The 18,606-nt window shown below is 40.1% G+C and overlaps 1 protein-coding gene and 1 long non-coding RNA gene across 2 annotated transcripts; one reads left to right on the top strand and one right to left on the bottom strand.

Annotated features, from left to right (window-relative positions):
* Window positions 1–1,266: 1,266 nt before the first annotated feature.
* Window positions 1,267–14,943, bottom strand: LOC109637555 (uncharacterized). The gene is made up of 5 exons (XM_020100002.2): window positions 14,803–14,943; window positions 6,276–7,105; window positions 2,022–4,985; window positions 1,839–1,907; window positions 1,267–1,719 (listed from the first exon to the last, which is right to left on the bottom strand). Exons 2-5 carry the CDS (start codon window positions 7,066–7,068, stop codon window positions 1,700–1,702), a joined length of 3,846 nt encoding a protein of 1,281 aa, XP_019955561.2. The 5' UTR covers window positions 7,069–7,105; window positions 14,803–14,943; the 3' UTR covers window positions 1,267–1,699.
* LOC138406764 (uncharacterized) lies at window positions 14,489–15,757 on the top strand. Its single transcript, XR_011240134.1, has 2 exons — window positions 14,489–14,626; window positions 14,930–15,757. It is a non-coding gene; the product is annotated as an uncharacterized lncRNA (long non-coding RNA).
* The last annotated feature ends 2,849 nt before the right edge of the window (window positions 15,758–18,606 follow it).

Below are 18,606 nucleotides of genomic sequence, written 5' to 3' on the forward strand. Positions count from 1 at the left end.
GGGACGAGAGAGCAGAGAATAGAGAGAAGACACAACAAGGCACTACACTCATTTCATCAAATTTGACAAAGCTCCTCCTGGACCAGACAAGACTTCATAAAACTGTTCCCACAGGATGAGCACTTAAACTGAAACAAAAGACAAAAGCTTAAAATATACTGAAGTGCTGGCTTGCATTAGAAAAGGTTTTTTTTTTCAGTAGTTTGTCCTTACGCTTGTTGAGAGTTAAGGGCAGAGGCTGTCACAGGTAATCTGAGACCATGCTTTATGCATGCAAAGCTCAATATTTTTAAAAACCATAACGCAAAAAATTAATAAGAAAATGTATGTTGACGTGGAGATTCTCTGTGAGAGGATGTTAAATAAAGAACCTTAAGATAAAATTGTCTTTGTGAAATGATTCAAGCAGCAATTTAAGCAATGTGGTTCAGGAGTTAGGTAGAAGAGTTAGAAGAGTGTTTTTGTAGGGCGAAACAGAAACCAGCTCTGAGGGTCGCAACTGTTTAAACATTCATTAAACACACGGTGAAGGAATACAATTCAGCACATTTTCATTAGCTCAATGCATAATTTTTGCTTGAATACATCACAAACATACTTAGATAACATTATGGAACATTGTCTTATTTATGATAGATTTATATTAATATTAATCTTGTCAGAATCCTGTCACTGACATTGTCATGCAATTCCAAGGGCGAGCGTCTGATTGGCATTTGTGCTGCACCTTTCTGTGATATGACCCCCGTGAAATCATGTGAGTTCAGTCATATGATGTCCATGCTAACCTAACCTACACTTTGTTAGAAAATAAAAGAAACAGACTGTCCCACATTAGCCAATGTACCAGATTACCCACATTCACCCTGTTTATTGTTACCTTACTTACAGTAAACGATGTGTTTTCAATTACAAGTTCATACTTAGAACATTGTATTCACAATATTGAAATATTATCTTGGAATTAAGTTAATTGAAAGTATTAGTAGTAGTACTGCACAGGGGTGGAGTTATTATCATTATAAAAGATTGTCAAAATCGTGTTTGATTATATTTATTTATTATATTTAACACTTTAACAGTAAGTGTTCTGTGAAAATCTTTCCAAACTTACTGCAGATAATGTCTTGAATTTATATAGTGCCTTTCAAGAGACCCAAGAGCACTTTACAGATGTCCACGAGGACACAAGAGATGCACTGCAAAGTATCTCTCGAGTGGTGAAATAAAAGTAAACATGAAACAATCAGAAATTGAGCCGTTGCAAGACTTTTATAACATTTATTAACATTTCTTAAAATAATACAATATTGCCCGCAGAATGTAACCACGGCTGAGTACAAAATCAAGTACAAAAACAATATTAAGTTAAAAGAGGGAAAAGAACAGGATCATATAGATATGTATCCATCTCACTTTTAAAATATCATGCAGTTCAAGTTCAAACTGTAATCAGGGCATAAACACAGTAAATGGAAAAACTTCATCGTGAGGTAGCTGGAAAAAATAACATTTCTTTCCAATTGAAAACACTACCACAAACAGCTGATATTTTACATACTAACATATGACACACTTTGTGTTAACATGCATGCACACTGTTAAAATACAGAATTACATACAGCAACAGTTATTAACAACTCCATTGTAGTAATCAGTGCAACGTTCTCCTCGATGAAAAGGCTCTTTGAGATCTTCACTACCTCTCGCTGGCGGAATCTGTTGTAAAAACGGCACAGAATAAGAACAAAAGACTGTACCTGCATCTCAAAAGAACGTGATGTAAGATAATCATTATACATGGAGCAAATCATGTTAGGGAAAATGTTAAGGATCACCTTTCTTTGTTAGCCTTGCCACCTTTTTTCCGCTCTCCAACCCTTTGTAACCAACACCCACGTTGGATCCTAGAGTAAGAAGAAAAGAAGAAAAGGTTTCACTTCAGACACATTAGAAATAACTTGCTGCCATTATGATGTGGAGCTATGGAAAACCATTGAAAAAATGTCAATATAACACACCTTGTTCCCTTTGAATCTCTCGATTTCTGGCCTTGGTCATATGTTTAGCTTCAGACATGGTCCTCTTCATCAGGGGAGTCACAGACTCGTGGGAGTTGTGCCTCCGTCTGTGTTTGGGAGCCCTGGCAGAGTGACTAGGTCCTGGCCTTGCTTGTCTCCTTGACTCATAGTTAGTTCTTAAAATGTCCATCATTGTTGCAGATAGGCGCTCCTGGCTTGGTAACGAAAGTTCCTTTGAAACCCGTCTGGGTTTTATTCTGTTGGCTTGAACCTTATTCAAAGTGTTCTTTTCATAGTAGTGTTTCCTCTTACTGGTTGCTATAGGAGTGTTTGGCGCAAGGGTTTCATCTTTACCCTGCCTGTTGACACGTTCTTTTGGACATTTCAGGTCTTTATTGTGCACTGACTGAGGCATCACAGGACAAGTACCTGAGGTGGCTTCTGCTTTCTTGTCCACAGACTGAAGCCACTTCCTTTGTGACTCTATATACAACTGTATGGTTTTTCGAGGCCTTGTCTTGCCAGTTCCACAGAGGCGGTTTACAATTTCCTTTGACTGTCTGTTTCGTTCTGGAAATGTAGCACGACTGTCTTTTGGAACTGCTGAGGGATTTCTGTCTGTTGCCTTTCTTTTGCTGACCCGATCGTCTTTTTTAGACACCTTGTCAGACTCATGGAAAACTCTTGAGGTTGCTTGTTTGTTACTCTTGTGTTGCAAATGCGCAGAGCCAACTTCAGCTTCAATCAACTGTCCACCATTTTCTGCACAGAGGGACAGGTCAGGGCAATCAGCAGATGACAATCTCATTTCTTGGAGCTTTTCTTTAGTAGGTCCATACTCCGTGTCCACAATGTCAGGTGAATGTGATGACGAAATGGCACTATTCATTGACCCTGAAGAGATGAATCTCCTGCTGTTCTCCTCTTTGTGCTCTTGGTCACTGTCATCCTCTGTGTCAGAGTCGAGGATGATTACACTTTCGATATTTTTTCTGTTGGTCTCCTGTTGAACATGCTTATGGCCAGCTTTATTTTCAAGCTGCTGCCCACTTGTTGCTGTACTATGCGATAGCTCAGGACACTGTGGGACTGGCAAGTCTGCGTTTTCTTTCAAAGTTCCATACAGACTGTCCACAGTTTCAGATGGATGTCCAGTTTGCTGACCCCATGGGGCATCTCCATATTCCATAGAGTCTGAAGAGAGTAATCGCTTACGTTTAGCTTTCGTTCTGCAATTTTGGTCACTTTCATCCTCTGTGTCAGAATCCACAATTATTATTTCTTGGTTTTTTGAATACGTTTGTCTGATGGTTTCGGGTTGTACATTCTTTGATCTAGCTTTGGCATCAATCAACTTGTTAAGGTTTTTCATACAGCTCACCTTGTTTAAGCGGCTGCTTCGAATTTTTTGCTCATTTGTAGTTTCATTTTGTTCAGTTTCTTTTTCAGGTGCATAATCGTCCGTCTCTGGTTGCAGAGGTGCTGAGTAATCACAACTGTCATCTGTTTCAGTGCTGTCTTCGGGCTCAGAGGGGAACTCGCTCCTGCTAGGTGTATATGCGTCTTCCTCGAGCACCATTTCATGGTCAGGTGTGCTTCTTCCTGATTCTGCAGCTTTAGCTTTTAGAAAGCTCTTAACTGTGTCAAATACCTCTATGTTGTAGGAAGCAGAAGCTGCAACTGGATTGGGTGCTGGACAGTATGTTGAAATCATGTCACCGTGCCCATCTTCGTCTCCACTGTTACTGTCATCTTGCACAACATTCTCTGGGACGTCCTGGATTTCATTATCTGGTCCAAATATAATGTCTGTGATGCATATAGGCAAGACTATGAAGTCATCCATCTGATCGTCACTCTCCTCTCCATCTTTGAAATAATCATAAGAAGGACTACATGAAGCTGAGTGGTTTGTTTGCACTCCCAGTTGTCTCTCGCTGTCACATTTAGGACATAAATGTTCAAAACCATCATCAGTTTCAACAAAACATGGGCAAGTACAGAGTTGTGCTGTATCCAGTAAAATCAGCTTCTCATCTGAAATGCTTGCAGTCTTTACCTGAGCCTGATCCTGCACGTGTCCATGGCCTTCATTTTCAAATAGTGACTGCTTTTTGTTGTATTCCAGAAAAGATATCTCTCTCTCTGGATTTTCATCTTCACTTATATCTTCATACTGAGGATTTTCACCACATGGCAGGAAGCTACATTTCTCATGCTCTGTGTTTGGAAGTTTTGTCATCCCCTGTGACATTTCATTATCTGAAATGTCTTCATATTTTGGATCTTTCAAACCTTCCACAGCGTGTTCCAGACTCTTGCTTTCAGGGAGTAGGGGCAGTTCTTGGACGTCGGCAATTTTTTCAGTAACTTCAAGACTGCTTAAATCTGTTTGTGAATGCACAGAACCTGCATCGGCCATCACACATTGATGACTTGCTTGGTTCCACAGAAGTTCAGTTTGGTCCGTAGAAATTGATATAACACTATGAATCTGAATTTGATCAACTGATGAAGTACCCATGGAATGTGCAATTACTTCCTGATCTGTTGTATGACAATGTTGATCTTCAGAAGTTTTCCTTCTGTTGGGAAATGTGTCTTGATTTTCTTTGAGTGATTGGTTTCCAGTGATAATTGAACTTTGCCTTTCATTCACACCTTGCAAATTGTCCAAATCTACTGTCCAACCCACATTGTCAACTGGTTTTAGCCTTGTATCTCCATCCTCTTTCACTTCCATGTGTTTGGGAGACCATGAAACACCAGCCACCTTGTGCAATTCCTCTAAATTCCTGTTGATATTTAACCCCAGAGATGTGCATTCTTCTTGTGGCTTGTTCCAGGGTTCCTTCTCAGTCAGTTCATCAAAAGTCATTCCAGACCTTGATATGAGAACCACTGGACTCTTGTCCTCGTTCTTTTTGCGGGTGGCAGCAACTGTCCCCATAAGTTGCAGATATTCTGTGGATGTAAATAGAAGAACGTTATCTATATCGCCAATCTGATACTGTTGCAGTATGACTTTAGATCACATCAATAAAAATATCAAAGTTTGCTTATAATACCATCAAGACCTCCAGATAAAATTAAGTCTTTGGTTTTTGAGTTGCTGCCGAGAAGTCATTACTTGTCTAAAGTGCCATCACATCATTAATTCTCTACATTGTTGTTGAACAGCAGTTAGAGATCAGTCCGTGATCAGGCAATGCAAAATATCAATCACTGTTGATGGTCCCCAAGACCACCAGGATAGTGCTTTGGAATCATAATTAGGGCCCGAGCATAACTGTGCAAAGACCTTTTTGAAACTGCTCTGATTATAATTTATTTTTTTCTGGGAACTGTCGCCTTATTGAGGCCCTAAACATGCTCAAAACCTCATGAAACCTTGCACACGCATCAGGTCTGGTATTTTGTGGGTCTCCACATTGGCCGCGGCCAAATGGCTCTATAGCGCCACTTATAGAGTTTCAAAAGTCAAGACCCTCCTAGTTTCGCGCACGTGTAACTCATCAAGACAAACAACAAAGTAATTGGGTACAATGACTTTCACGTCTAATGAACTCCACCCAGGGAATTTGATCAGCCTAAACAGGACAAGTTACCAATGTTAAATTGCAAATTTGAGTTGTTTTGTAATAAATGGAATTAACATTTATTTAAAAAAATTATGATCCCACCCACAGTATCCAGTGGACTGGAAGCCGGCAATCTATCTAGTCTCTAATCTAGTTCACCGGTATTGTGTGCCTTGCAATGCGCTGATCACTTACTGCTGTTTAACATCATTGTAAAGAATTAGTGATGTCACTTCAGATAAACAATTTAGTTACTTTTGAAAGTCAACTTTAACGTTATAATCATTTAAAATGCTGTTATTTTTATATTTATAACATGATCTTTAGATATAATTGGAGATGACAAAGAGCTGTATAACCACATCAGAACACTTTCCCTGTGGCCCATATTAAAGGAGATATGCCCAGACAATCAGTCCCCCAAGTAGTGCAAATTCCGTTAGCCCATATCTCCCTTAATATGGATCTGAGACCTGACATTTCAGTCACATTGAACATTTGTGACCAAATCAAGTCAAATTTCATTCAAATCTGTGAAGGTGTAACCCAAAATTGTGACGATTAGTAACAGAGTGACCCAATAGTATAAATTACAAAAATCTACTGCCACTATTGTCAACACATTAATTATTACGAGAATGTTTTAAATTTTTTTACACAGAGATTTGTGTACCTGTTGAATGTTTCTTTGATGGAACTGTAGGACAATCACTAGTCTGAGTAAATTCAGTATTTAATTTGCTGCCCTTTGAACTGTCCACTGTAAGTGTTTTTTCAAGTGCAGAGACACATTGCACCTCTTCATATTGTTGTGTCCCTTTGTCAGAGGATGTGGCGAGGTTGTCAGTGCTCTGCGTTCTTCTGTACTGTTTAACCTCTTTCACAATAAAGTCGTGTATTTCAAAATCTGTAAGTGGTTTTATTTCTTCCACTGGTGATGGACAAGTTAACTGCTGCTGGTACCGGGTACTTCTTGAAAGTACTAGGTTTTGGTTTCCAATCTGTTCACAGCTGAGAGCATCCAGTGAGTGAATAGATTCCTCATCTTGTCCACCATTATACAGACATTGTCTCCCAGAGTTTTCATTAGCGCCGCTGTATTGTGCAGTGACATGCAGTGATGAAATATAGTCAGGATTAGCTTTTCTGCTTAGTTGGTGGCAACTATTCAGAGGAGTCCATACACTTTCTCCAGGTGGTTTTGGGTGCTGGAATCCAGAGCTTGCTAGCTTGTGGTGGAGACTTTGGAAATTTTGTCTTGATTTTGCACCATCTTGCTGCCCCTGAGCTGGACCATCAACGACTTTAAGCTCATCAGGATCTTGAGGGGCTACCATGTTGATTTGTATTCCATTTGCTGGGTGAACCACTGGTGCTGGTGTAACATTGTTACACCCGTGTTGGACAGCAGGGTATGCTCTTTCTTTACTGTGTGAACATCCAGACCATGTTGCACGGAGAGCCATCTTTCAATTGATGACTTCAGTTCAGGGTTTCTCAGGTCTAGGGGAGAAAAAAAAAGAAGGAAATTCAGAATCTGGATGAGTCCATGTTTAGAGGAACTTCCTGCTACGTGTTCAATACCAATGTATCTAATGGCACTGACAATACTGTTGTTCCATATCTGCTGGATGTGTACGCAACTGTTGCATAGCTCACCATATTAACTAAAAAGGCAACTACAGATCAATATTGTGTTGAAAAATGATTTAAAACATTGGTTTGATGGATTCTGTTCTTTTAACATAATCAATCTGACCCAGTTGTTTACACTCTGGTCTAAATAATGTGTGTATGTATTTAACTAATCTTTTACAAATTCAATATATTTCTGTCATATTCCTAATTAGAAATGAAACTGAAATTTTCACATCACAATTATTGTGTTTATAATTATGTGCTGAAAATGTTCAGAAAATACTGATAGAAACTGAAGTAGTTTTATTTTTACATAATATGACCATAACAAATGTGCAACAACCCTGGCAGCAAGGAAAGCTTATGGGTATGAGTTCAATGATTTACTGAACTGAAGACAAATTCAAACAACGATGTCACAGTTAGGCTGGAAAATCACCACAGGAAAAACTTTCACTGATTCACTTTCATCAAATTATGATCTGCTGTTAGAAACAAACAAAGCCATGATACTAGGATGCACATGTATCAAAAATCATCATTGTGATATCAACATGCACAATAAATAGATGTACCGCAAGATGGCAAAAACTGCGATAAATGTGACATGCGCCACACATTCACACTCTGCATGTCAATATATTTGCCAATCAGGTGCTGCCCTAGATGATAAATTTAAGACATACAGATCATTGACAGTGAATTCACCCATTCACCCATCAGTGAATCATTGTTGGAAGAAGAGAATAAGAGAGAAAAGAGAATTAGAAAACAGAGATTTGACAGAGCCTGGCGACGCCGTCAAATCGCCTCTGACTAAATTGTACCGTGGAAACTTCTAGTGATCACGTTTGCTCAATGATCAGCTGCCTTATGATCAGAGCAGACGCTGCAGTTGTTTGTATTGAGCTGGAGTTTCTGACCTGCTCTCACTTTATGCTGAACATTTTTAAATCATCGTATCAGGCCATCATGTGAAATACCAGAAGCAAAAGAAAGTGTGTGTGCGTGTGCTCCCATACAGCACGTGCACGGCATGTGTGCTGTCACTCGCTCAGAGCGAACACACACAGTGAGATCAGAGCTTGTTCATGTGAAGCCTGTAAGAGACTTTGTTGAAGAACAGTGGAAACAGTGAAAACACAGTTCCTCTGGTCACAGCTGCTCAGTGATCAGCTGCTTCATGATCAGCTGCTTCATGATCAGCGCAGAAGCTGCAGTTGTTTGTATCGAGCTGGAGTTTCTGACCTGAAGTAACTTAGTGTTTGTTTGATTCACTCCAGAGTTTATGAGGCTGCATTTCAACATCATGAAAAATGACTCAGGACTCAGTGTTAAAGTGAGCGGAGCGACACGGATTCATGTATTTACCCATTAAACAGATAACTTTAGCCATCATCGCAACAATTGCCCCCCCCCTTAGTCAATGTATGGAGCTGGAGAAGATGGCGTCACGCTTGGTTTGATCTGACGCATTGCACAGCTTGAATGATAGACACGAGAGGAGCAGCAAATTACTGACAGAGCTGCTTAAAACTGTAAAGAAATAACTCTTCACGTCTTGTTTTTCAGTCTCGACAGAAGTTGTGTGTCATTAATTCTTGATCAGTGGTCCACAATGGTAAGGGTTTACACTGCCTCTTAGAAATCAAAGCCTAGTTCACTCAAAATTTCCTCAAACTTCACTGCAATAAAACAGAACTTCTCCTTGTCCGCACCAAGTCCACACTGGTCTATTGTAACAGTTATTCATTTACAGTTTAACACCACTCGGACTGCATATTTCCACTTAAGCAATACACACACACGCACAGCTATACTTGTCAACACACTTGTCAAACTCAAACTGCTCCAAAACACAGCTGCCCGATCATTACCAGAACCCCATCCATCGAACACGTCGCCCCTGTCCTCCAACAACTGCAACTTACTCCTCACTTTCAAGGCTCTCCACAACATGGTACCTCCTTACCTCTCTGACTGCCTCCACAACTACACACCCACCCGTACTCTCTGCTCTTCTTCCTCCATGCTCCTCACCACACCTCCTGCCTGGCTGTCTTTCATGGGGTCAAGAGCCTTCAGTCAGGCAGCCCCCCATCTCTGGAACACTCTCCCACAAACCATCAGTAAAAGTGACTCTATCCCCACCTTCAAATCCCATTTAAAAACCTCACCTCTTTCAATTGGCATACCTTTTTAGTATTTACTACAGACTTCTTTTAGTCTGTTGTATATTGCTTGTATTCATGTTTGGTCTGTTTTTATTGTTGTGTATCTGTTTCATTTTTACTATTTGTACATTTAAGGTGTCCTTGAATGTCATTAGAGGCACCCATAAATAAAATTATTATTTTGAAACGGGCACAGGAAGTGTTGCAAACATTTATGTTATGCTTATGTAGCACTAGGGTTGTTCTAGTAGGGTTGTTCTAGTGCACATTTCTGATTTCTTTCATTCTTTAATTTTGTCTATTACTAAACTGGGGACCAAAATTTCAAGCCATGCTCTTGGTGACATAATCTAGCTGGTGTCTATTCACATACATGGGAGATGTAGATGAAACAGTTTCAAGTAGGTTAGTCGTAGATTATGACTAACCCCATGCCTAACCCTAACCCTACTTAACTACAACTTAATTATGACTCATAAGTTGTAGTTATCCATAACACATAAAAAAAGACCACTATAAAAGACAATAAACAACATTTTTCAAAGGACAAAATGTAGCCTTTGTCTTATCTGATTATTAACCTACAGATTGATTTATCATCACGATATTTGTTAGAACTTAGGAGTTGATAGGGAGGAATGAAGGCTTATGGGGCTCTGAGAAAAAGAAAACCACACTGCTTGATGATTTAACAAGTTTCTACGAGTTTCTGTTTTTCACATGTTCAAATATCAGCACACATACAGCACACTTCCATGGCTCAGAAAAAACGAATAATAAAACAGAGCAACAGGCCAACTGTCTCTCCTCCCTTTGTGACATAGACAGATAATGTTTTAAAGTTCATCTGTTGAATTTATGTCAAACACTTTCTGTGGGCCTTTCAAAATAAAAGCACTCCAGCATTTCTGTTGACCAAATCCATTATTTTGTTTAAAAAGGGTTTTATTGTGAAATATTTGCAGGAACCGAAGATGCATGGCTTCATACTGTATAGTACTGGTAGTTATTTGAGTACAGAGGACAATAATTCATGCAAAGCCTATGGAAAAACATTGTGCTGCAGAGGCAGCTCCTCTGCAAAACATATTGTTGAACTGAAGCTAAATAGTGTGCAGTGAACAGATGCTGTAAATATGAATTGATAATAATGTGAATATTGTGCATTGAATAGATAAAGTAGCATAACTGCCTTTCTTTGTCTATATTTATGCTCTACACTGAGCCTTTAACATATATTTGCCAACATAATAAATATGACCCTCCTAAGTGGGTTTTTTGCAAGATATCGGGGTAGTAGATGTCAGCTTACGATTTGAATTAAAAAGTGATCTTGTGCTTTAAAAGGTTGGCGACTACTGATCTAGACTGTGGTGGCCCACAATAGTCTACTTAGTCCCATTACTCTCAGAAGGACTTTTACACTTCTAGAATATAATTTAAGATATAGCTTTCTGTATTGTTGCTTCATTGTAGAGCTGTCCTGTGGTCTTACCCCGCTGTCACACACACTGTCTTTATCCTCATCCAGAGGCAGGCACTTTGCACAAAAGGTGATTTACAACTACAACATTATGTCACAAGCACAAAACATAAGTGACCCTGATTTGATCCCATACAATGCTTCCAACTTGCATAAACATTATGAATGCCACTTGAGTGTATCTGAGCAAACAAGGATAGCAAATCTATCTAACAATTCCACAAACCTTACAGACTTTCAGAGAATGAAACAACCCCAGCCCCATTAAGTAGCTGGCAGTTTAACACCTCACTCCTAGCATACCTTTATTGAAATTAATGATACCCCAGAAATCTCACCATCACTACTATGGGAAACAGTCATAACAGTTTTTAAAGCACAAATCATGTGTATTCTACGCATAAGAAAAGAAGGAACACAAATTTTAACCCCTGTACCATAGGAACCATACCAACACACATGAACACACCCCATTTCAGTTTTTCTCAAGCCTCACAAAGACCAAACATCGTCACGTCACCCATGAAAAGATCAAAGCGTTTTCTTGTTAATGATCTGATAACAGAAAAAAAAAAGAAAAAAAATCACTGTATTTTCTTAGTTGAAACTTGTTATGATACTGGTACAGCAGCAATGCTTGAGGCCCATCCTCCAAACTATAGTTTCTATGAAACAAAAAGTAAATCTAAAACTATAAAACAGTTTTGCACTGTCTCAGCATGTCATTGTCTGACTCACCAGCACACGACACTCTGCACTCGGTGATAACTGGGCTAAAAATGAACAATGTTTCAGTAACTGAATTACCTCTCTACGCTGTTGCTCCTCTAGAAGTCGAACAGATGTCGAATGCAGAGTCTCCCCATGGTTGAACAATAATAGTGTTCAACATTGATAATTCCTTAGTTTCTCCTTCCCTCACGTTAGGAGTGTGGGTGTCATTATTGATATGAGCTTGGAAAGCTGGTGCTGTCTTTGCCCATCCTTCCCACCCAACAGCACTGCCATTATCATTCACAGCCTGGTTACGTCCCCTTATGGATTACTGTACCTCCCTTCCTTCCTTTTGGTCTCTCTCAAAAATTCCTTCATAAACTAGTCTAGAATTCTGCCGCTCGCATCATTTCCAGAACCCCCTCCATTAATCACATCACTCCTGTCCTTCAGCAGCTTCATTGGCTCTCATTCAAATACCACATTGTTTTTAAGATTCTGCTCCTCTCCTTTAAGGCCATGCATAATCTCACTCCTCTATACCTTTCTGAACTCCTGCACATCGACGGACCCTCCGGCACTCTCAGGTCTTTTTCCTTTATCCACCTCACTGTACCACCTGCCCATCATGGGATATAGAGCCTTCAGCCTCTCTGCTCACCACCTCTGGAACTGCCTCCCACCAGAGATCCATAACATTGAGTCTTTGATTCCAGTCTCAAAGCCCATCTTTTTAAACTGGCATATTTAGACTGTTTATCAATCGGCCAACCTACATAATGTTTTATTCACTGTTAATTTTATTGATCAACTGTAACTAGGAGGATAGAGCACATTAGTCCTGTTTTAGCTGCTCTGCATTGGCTTCCCGTAACATCTAGAATTGACTTTAAGTTTCTCCACCTTGTATACAAAGCCCTTCATGGACAATGAATAAGCTATATTGCCAACTCCCTTATTAGCTATCTGCCCTCCAGAACACTGAGGTCATCTGCTGCATGTCTACTGGAGGTTCCCAGGACTAGCCAAAAGAAGATTGTGATGGAGCCTTTGTCAATGCTCCCACACTATGGAACGCACTGCCAATAGATAAAAGGGAAGCCAGTTATTGATATTGTCTAAGAAAGCTTAAAAAAAAAATCTCTACACCCGAGCCTTTAAATAGCTTTGCACTTGCACTCTGCTGCACTTTTTAAATGCACTGTACTATTTTTATCTGCTTTATTTTTGATGCAATGTTATTATTGTCAAGCACTATGAGCTTTCTAAATAGGTATTTTATTGCGACTTATTTGTCATTTATTGTACTATGGTTTTAGTGGTTGCAGCTTCTAGAGAAGCCAAGGGCAAACAACTTGAAGAAATCTTTGTTACACTCAAAATGCTCTTATCACCAAATGGATTTTGCTTGTGATCATGTGTAGACGCATTCTGTTTTATTCATCTAGCGCTTTCATATTTCTTATTTATTTTTTATCTTTGCTGTAAAGCAATTTGTGCTTCAATTCTTGTATGAAAGGTGCTATACAAATAAAGTTTATTATTAAATAAATGCCAGGACACTAATTCTTACACCTTACATAAAAAGATATTCACACACAGTTAAAAAAAGTTATCTTAAACAGTTTGTATTTATATAGCACTTTTCTAGTCTTGGTGACTGCTCAAAGCACTGTACAGTACATTTTGCCATTCACCCATTCATACAGTTGCATCTATTAATACTGTTTTCTGTTCTATGAGGGTCAATTTAGGGTTCAGCATCTTACCCAAGGACACTTCCGATTGCAAATGGGAAAACTGGGGATTGTATTACCAACCTTCTGGTTGGAGGATGACCGCTCTACCCCTCACAGCCACACTAAGCTGATCTGTTAAGGGAACAGAATGATCCGTGTACGGATGCCTCCAGCACAATAATCAAAAAATACAACATAATAAAGGAAAGATGGAAATCTATTGCTCTATCTTATATAATCATGCCTGATAGACTTCTGCAGCCAGGAAAAGCAAGATTTGTGTCTGTAGCGCTTCATGCCACTACTGTAAAATGCCTGTTCTGTAGTCCAACATATATGGTCTTTTTCTTTTTCAGACGTTTTGTAACTTTCTTCTGTTTTGCGTAGAGGTGTGCATCTTCACTAGCCTCCCGATTCGATTACGATTCAGCAGTCAATGATTCCAATGGTGCATTTCAACGCATCACATTCACAGTATTCTATATTTAAGTCAAGTCCTTACTGTTCCAATAACTGTGACTCAATAAAAACCCAGACATTCCAATCACACCCACTATTGTTTCACCTCTCAAACAAACCGTGGATTTGGAGAATCGTCACAACCCAAGCAGACCGTAAAAGCTATGGGCGAAAGCATGAGCGGACATAAGGCAAAGAGTGGTGCGGACAGCTCTGCAAGGAATCGAAAGAGCAAAACATATCGATCTCTATTACAGTATAAGAAGTGTAACCTGTATACGTGCACACTCTGACATGAATGTACTGCATTTCATTGTATGTGTTGGACAAAGAGCCAACAAGGGAGTCAATTAGGGGGAGCCAGTAGCTCAGTCCATAGCGACTTGGCTTGGAAACCGGAGAGTGGTCGGTTCAAGTCCAGCATGGACAGAAGTTGGAGAGTTCACCTCCTGGGCCCTTGAGCAAGGCACCGAACCCCCCAATTTGCACCCCGGGCCGCCTTCGTGGCTTGTGTTCCGCGTGTGCTCCGTTCACACGGATGGGTTAAATACATCGGTCAAATTTCCCCCATGTTTGCACGTTGCATGCTGTGTGTGGGACCGTAGAGAGGAATCTGAATCTCAACAAGGGAGTCAATCACAAAGTCAGTGACAGTCCCCTCTGCAAGTAGAGGGTGCTGCACCCGCCCTATTTCCAGGCGCACGCTCCAGCTGCACGTGATTAGCAGGCGGAGGGTTTCTCCGGATTCCAGAACATTCTGCGGAGAGGATCCTTCCGTGGCTCTCACTTCGCTCATGGTCCAAACACGGAGCTCGAGGTACAAATCGTAAATCGCGCGTTCACCTCAGACGACGTCACTCCCGAAACGCTAGTTCCGCATTTTACCGCACAAAGCATCCGGGGGGAAACTGTTTCACACTTAAATGCATGATTCAATTAAAACATTCAAAAAGGCAGACTTCAACGAGCCTTCAAACTCTCAACAGTACTCACCGAGTGTCCACACGTCACTTTAAACGCATCCAACGCGTTCCTCGTCACCGCAAAAGTTTCCATGTCACTCCCGAAAGTTTGGCGGTTGTCGGTCACGTAATAGCGTTCTCTACTTGAACATCGTCAGACGGAGTTCCGGGGAAGCCTGCAGAGTTCCGTTCTTGGGAAGCCGAGATCCCTCGAGGGTGAAGCGCGGAGAGGCAGAGGAGTCAGCGAGGGAGGAGGACGAGGAAGAGGCGCCCCCGCGCTCCTTATATGGCCCGGGACGTGACCTCTGATTGGTGGCCTTTCAGAAGCAGCGTTCTTGTTGAAACAATTCTAATAACGATAATAACTTCCTTGTGCAACACATTCTAACTTATATGTTATCTCTGGAGACGAATGAGATGAATAGACGAACAATGCAATGAACAGCAAATGTGCCTTACAACTTCCTTTCAGCTGGAAGTTCAAACTGTGGAGTAATTAATGTCTGCGTTTGCATAACTTTTGGTGAGAAATAAACAGATTTTTCTTCTTTTTCTAAGTAAGACACTGATGAAATGACACGGCAGAAACAAAGATATACACTTTATATAGTGACGATACAGCGATAGACATCAGAGCTCCCTATATGCTCCCCCTCTGTAATGTGTGGTGTCTGAAATAATATGTATTGTCTTCCTTTTGAATGAAATGTATCTTTGGGTTTGAGGCCCCCAGCTCCTGAGAGAATCGGAGGAAGACTATAGGTTGTCTGAGAAAAGCTGAATGTACACATTAGGGCATTATATCACGGCTCTAACTGTCACCCTAAATTTGAGCTGGTGTCATTCCCTTCCTGTCACCTGACAGTCAGGAGGAAAGTCAGATGCGTCGGGAGGAGATTTACATTGGCCCCGAATCTCTCCCCAGGCAGATTGCATTGCTTGCATTGATGCTGAACTTTTTGTAATAAACCTTTATATACAATCAAGACGGTGTCATCGGAGATTCCTTCATTATCTTCACATCATCGCAACCCCAATATACGACAAGAGCAAGTGTGTTTGTGTGATCTGAGGGAGAGCAAGATACATTTCAATTGTGTGTGTAACTTACTGTGTGTGGATTGCATGCAACATGACAATAAAAGTAATCTTGATCTTAGTATGTCTTATTGAATGGACAGAGAGTCACACTGGAGAGCTAGTCCTACAAACAAGAGAGTTTGGAGTTAAAAATGAACATGTTCAGGTTTTGTTACCGTGAATGTTCAGGTATTTAATTTTCTCCTTTTGTGTTCTGTGCTCCATGTTTCAGTTAAAAATGATTTCTCTTTCCTTTTCAATGCAAGGGGTCTAAGAGACATTGCAAAAATAAAAACCTCTTTTTTCATCCTGCACGGGGAAAAATGCAAATATTATTTTTCTTCAAGAAACTCATTGAAAGATTGAATATAGTGTGTTTCGGTCTAAACAATGGGGAGAAGCTTATTTCAGTCACAGCTCTTGATGATCATTCAGGGTCACCATCCTACTGATAAAACTTTCAAGGGCAGATTGTTTCCTACAGCAGATGTTCATGGTCATTGGATGATTCGTACACTGACCCTTGATTATTTGAAATTCATATTCATCCATTTCTATGTGTACAACAACAAATAGGAAAACAAAAAAACATTAAGTTGCATTTAGATCCACGGAAAATATCACACGCAACTGATAATGTTATGATTGGAGGTGATCTCAACTTAATTCATAAAGAACGTTATGATAAAAATCATTGGAGACACTTTGCAAGTCATCCAAATGCATATTTACTAACGTTTGCAATGAACAAAGTTTAACTGATGCATGGAGATATTTAAATCCAGTCATAATCAAATAATCATGGTTCAGCTAAAATCACAATTTAAAACTGACCTCTCCTGGAGGAGTAGGTACTGCTTCCTGCAAGCTCTCCAACTTTAAGCAGACCTGCCTGGAGGAGACTGCTAAAACCTCTAACCTGGCACCAACACCTCACACACTCATCTCCCCAAACTTAACACCTACATGTGACCTCAGCCACATGACCCCACCACTCCAGGGGGGCTTTCATCTTCATAGTGGCCAGCAGCCATTTTGCAACTCGTTTACTCGCTCACTCACAGGCACACACACACACACACACACACACACCGACATTCATAATAATTGTATTAGTTTCATAATAAATGTTTTTCTTAACACACATGTCTTCATTAATGTTGCAACCTCTACACTGGGAAGAACTCCATATCGTTCAACCCTGCTAGCTATGATGTGGTATTTTTGGTTGTAGTTGTTAATTTTGTTATTAATCAGATACCCAAATTTGTAGTCAGTATTTTCATGAGACTTAATCAATAAATTGGTTATCTTTTCCCTTCCTTTGAAGGATGGTGCCCCGAGGTAGCCTTTTATCAATTAAAGTTATTATTTAACATTAATATTCTCAATATTCATATTTAATATTTTTTCAGATGCACACCATTTAATGGTGCCACGCTTAAGGTATAATAATCACAACATCAACTGTGATATTTCTGCTGCCCCACTGACTGATCACAGTGTTATCTATCTATGTGTTGTGTTTCTCTCTGAGGGAAGTCGATTTATGGATCTGAGGACCACAGGCCCCGAGAATCCAGAGGTCCATATGTCGTTTGTTTTTCTGAGAAAAGTTGAGTGAGGGCATCCGGTCAATAGGTCAAGGCCCAGATGTGTTTCATCAGGTTTTATGACTACAACTCTCTATTTAAACAGGGAGTTGGAGCTGTTAGGGAGAAGAGAGTCACATTGGCTCCAAATCTCTCTCCAGGCAGACTGCAGTGCTTGTATTGATGCTGAACTTCTTGTAATGAACCTTTTATACAAGCAAGACGGTGTCAGGGGAGATTCCTTCATCATCTTCACATCATCGCCGCTCAATAAACAACACTTTCAAAAGAGCTATAACTACCAAGAGGTCGAGAGTTGATTGAAAACTCAGATATGAAACATTCTGTGACCCCTCCCCCCCTGCTTTGAGGAATGTGAGTGGGGGTGTTGCTCCATTTAAACTCACAGCCAGGTTTCAGTGACTCAGAAAAAAAATAAAATGAATGATTAGTTATTATATTGACTAGTAGAGAATAACCTGATTGATCTAATATTTAATAGACCACATTTTATCATTCTAATTGTATACATTTTTTTTAATCATATTTTGATCTATTAATCATGCAAGACTGAAACTCTGCCTCCTGGTCTCAATACTGGACCCTCATGGTTTTGACTAATACAGTTCTAGCTATGAGAGCCGCACCATCAATGATGTCACATGGCCCTAAATTATGAATAAATGTTTTCTAATTTCTTGTAATAAGCAAACTTTATTCTCAATAAAATGCAGAAGGATCCTTTTTGTGAGGCAGCTGTGGCTGAAAGGGCAGAGTGGTTTTCCTCTGCGTGCATAAGTGTTAAAATACTGAGCCCCAAATTTCCCCTCATAGAAAATGCTGTCCATAGATGCACTGTAAGAATGTGTTCTGTTTGTGTAATTCAAACTATCTTGGAAAAATTAAATGTTTTGCTTGTGTTGTATATTGAGTGGCGATGATGTGAAGATGATGAAGGAATCTCCACTGACACGGTCTTGCTTGTATAAAAGGTTTATTACAAGTTCAGCATCAATACAAGCACTGCAGTCTGCCTGGAGAGAGATCCGGAGCCGAATCCAACTCCCCGTTTATATAGGAGAGTTGTCATAATCCTGAAGAAACATATCTGGTTTCCCCCAATATCCCATTTCCTCTGAATTAGAAACAGATAATTGGCACCA

This window comes from Paralichthys olivaceus, chromosome 23, assembly GCF_024713975.1.
Source record: "Paralichthys olivaceus isolate ysfri-2021 chromosome 23, ASM2471397v2, whole genome shotgun sequence".
NCBI lineage: Eukaryota > Metazoa > Chordata > Actinopteri > Pleuronectiformes > Paralichthyidae > Paralichthys > Paralichthys olivaceus.

Bases quoted from the DNA above. Each gene is read 5' to 3' on its own strand.
- LOC109637555 (XM_020100002.2), bottom strand. From the start codon at position 7,068: ATGGCTCTCCGTGCAACATGGTCTGGATGTTCACACAGTAAAGAAAGA. The intron at 4,986-6,275 runs GTACACAAATCT...TTACATCCACAG, and splicing joins ATCAAAGAAACATTCAACAG to AATATCTGCAACTTATGGGG. The intron at 1,908-2,021 runs GTGTGTTATATT...TTCTTACTCTAG, and splicing joins AGAGATTCAAAGGGAACAAG to GATCCAACGTGGGTGTTGGT.